This window comes from Eimeria tenella, genomic scaffold (assembly GCF_000499545.2).
Source record: "Eimeria tenella Houghton genomic scaffold, Eth_scaff3860, whole genome shotgun sequence".
Classification (NCBI taxonomy): Eukaryota; Apicomplexa; class Conoidasida; order Eucoccidiorida; family Eimeriidae; genus Eimeria; species Eimeria tenella.
In genome coordinates this window covers 1-1,486 of record NW_013544779.1, presented here as the reverse complement: position 1 = coordinate 1,486, position 1,486 = coordinate 1, and the positions used below count along the sequence as shown (strand labels likewise).

The window sequence follows — 1,486 nt, the reverse complement described above, 5'->3', positions numbered from 1 at the left end:
GGGGCCCCTACCAGCAGCCGCTGCAGCAGCAGCAGCAGCAGCAGCTGCCGCAGCTGCATGCAGGAGACAATATGGAGGGCCTCAGGAAGACCTTATCTTCAGGCAGCCCTGTGAGGCCCCTCAGCAAGACGGGGGCCCCGTCATCACCAGCAACAGCTCCTGCTGCTGCTGCTGCTGCTGCAGCAGCAGCAGAGGGGCCCCACAGCCCCCCATCCAGGCGGGGCGCAGGCAAGCAATGTGGGCGGCCCCGGTCGCACTCGAGCCCCTAGGGGGAAAGTACCCTAGGGGTTCCCAGGGGCCCCGGGGGGCCCCCGGGGGCCCCTGGGGGCCCCTCGGGGCCCCCCTGGGGGCCTTTTCAACGTCATATTTGACTCTATTTGGACATTGTTTCCTGAACATTTTATTGAGTCTAGTTGCGCAAATAGACTAAAGAGAATGCAGAGTGAGGGGCCCCCCCCAGCAGTTCAGACTAGCGGGGGGCCCCCTAGAGGGCCCCCCGCTAGTCTGAACTGCCCAGCCCAGCTGGCTCCCGGGAGCCCCTAGGGGCCCCCTGAGGGTCTGCAGGGGCCAGCCCTCTAAGGGGCCCCCTTGGGGGCCCCCCCTCCTTAAGACCTGCCTCGTTCACGTGCAAAGACAGAGACAAAACCCTCACGGGGGCCCCTCGTGCCCCTCTAGGGGGCCCCTGGGGCCCCCCTAGGGGCCCCCCTGGAGCTTTTAGTACGAAAAAATAGAGCGGCAAGTTAAGGGTAAAAGCTGGGGTGCCCCTAAAGCTGTTAGGGGCCCCCAGGGCCCCCCCAAATGAGCGTAGGGCCCACCATGACCTGGATTTTATATGGGGACCCCTACAATGAGCAAATATCTGCCATAGAGGCCCATGTAGGCACCAACGGGGGCCCCTACAGTGAGCCGAGGGGCCCCCAAGAGGTCCCCAAAAGGGCCCCTTGGGGGCCCCTCGGTCCTTGTATGAACCCTTCGGGGGGGGCCCCCAAAAGGGTCATACGGGGGCCCTCAAAGGGCCCCCTATGGGGGCCCCTTTGGGGCCCCCTATAATTCCCTGTGGGCCCTTCGGGGGCCCCCTTCTTCCCTTTTAGTTGTCTGCTTCTCACCTGCAGTGCAGGGTATAGCATCCAGCTATTGGGGGACCCCTTCTGCATTTAGGGGCCCCCCTCTGCTTGGGGGGCCCCCCTCTGCTTGGGGGGCCCCCCTCTACTTGTGGGGCCCCAGCTGCCTGCTTGGGCCCCCTTAGGGGTTTTAGCTTGAGTGTGGGGCCCCACAGCAACAGAAGTGGCTAGGGTTTGGGCGCAGCGCCAAACTGCTAGGCTGCTGCTAGTCTGCTGCTTAATGGCCTTTAAGGCAAAGGCAGCAGCAGCAGCAGCAGCAGCAGCATATGAGCAGCTAACTGCTGCGCAGCAAACTGCTGCTGCCCGTACCGCTGCTGCCTCTGCCGCGCCCCCGCCGCCCCCGCTGCTGCCGCCGCCGCCGCCGC

General features: G+C 65.0%; 1 protein-coding gene across 1 annotated transcript; it reads left to right on the top strand.

The window, feature by feature from the left end:
* Positions 1-71: 71 nt before the first annotated feature.
* Positions 72-269, top strand: ETH_00036475 (uncharacterized protein; the record flags this gene model as incomplete). The annotated part of the gene is made up of 1 exon (XM_013379727.1): positions 72-269. The coding sequence occupies one exon, from the start codon at positions 72-74 to the stop codon at positions 267-269; it is 198 nt and encodes a 65-aa protein (XP_013235181.1).
* Positions 270-1,486: the final 1,217 nt, after the last annotated feature.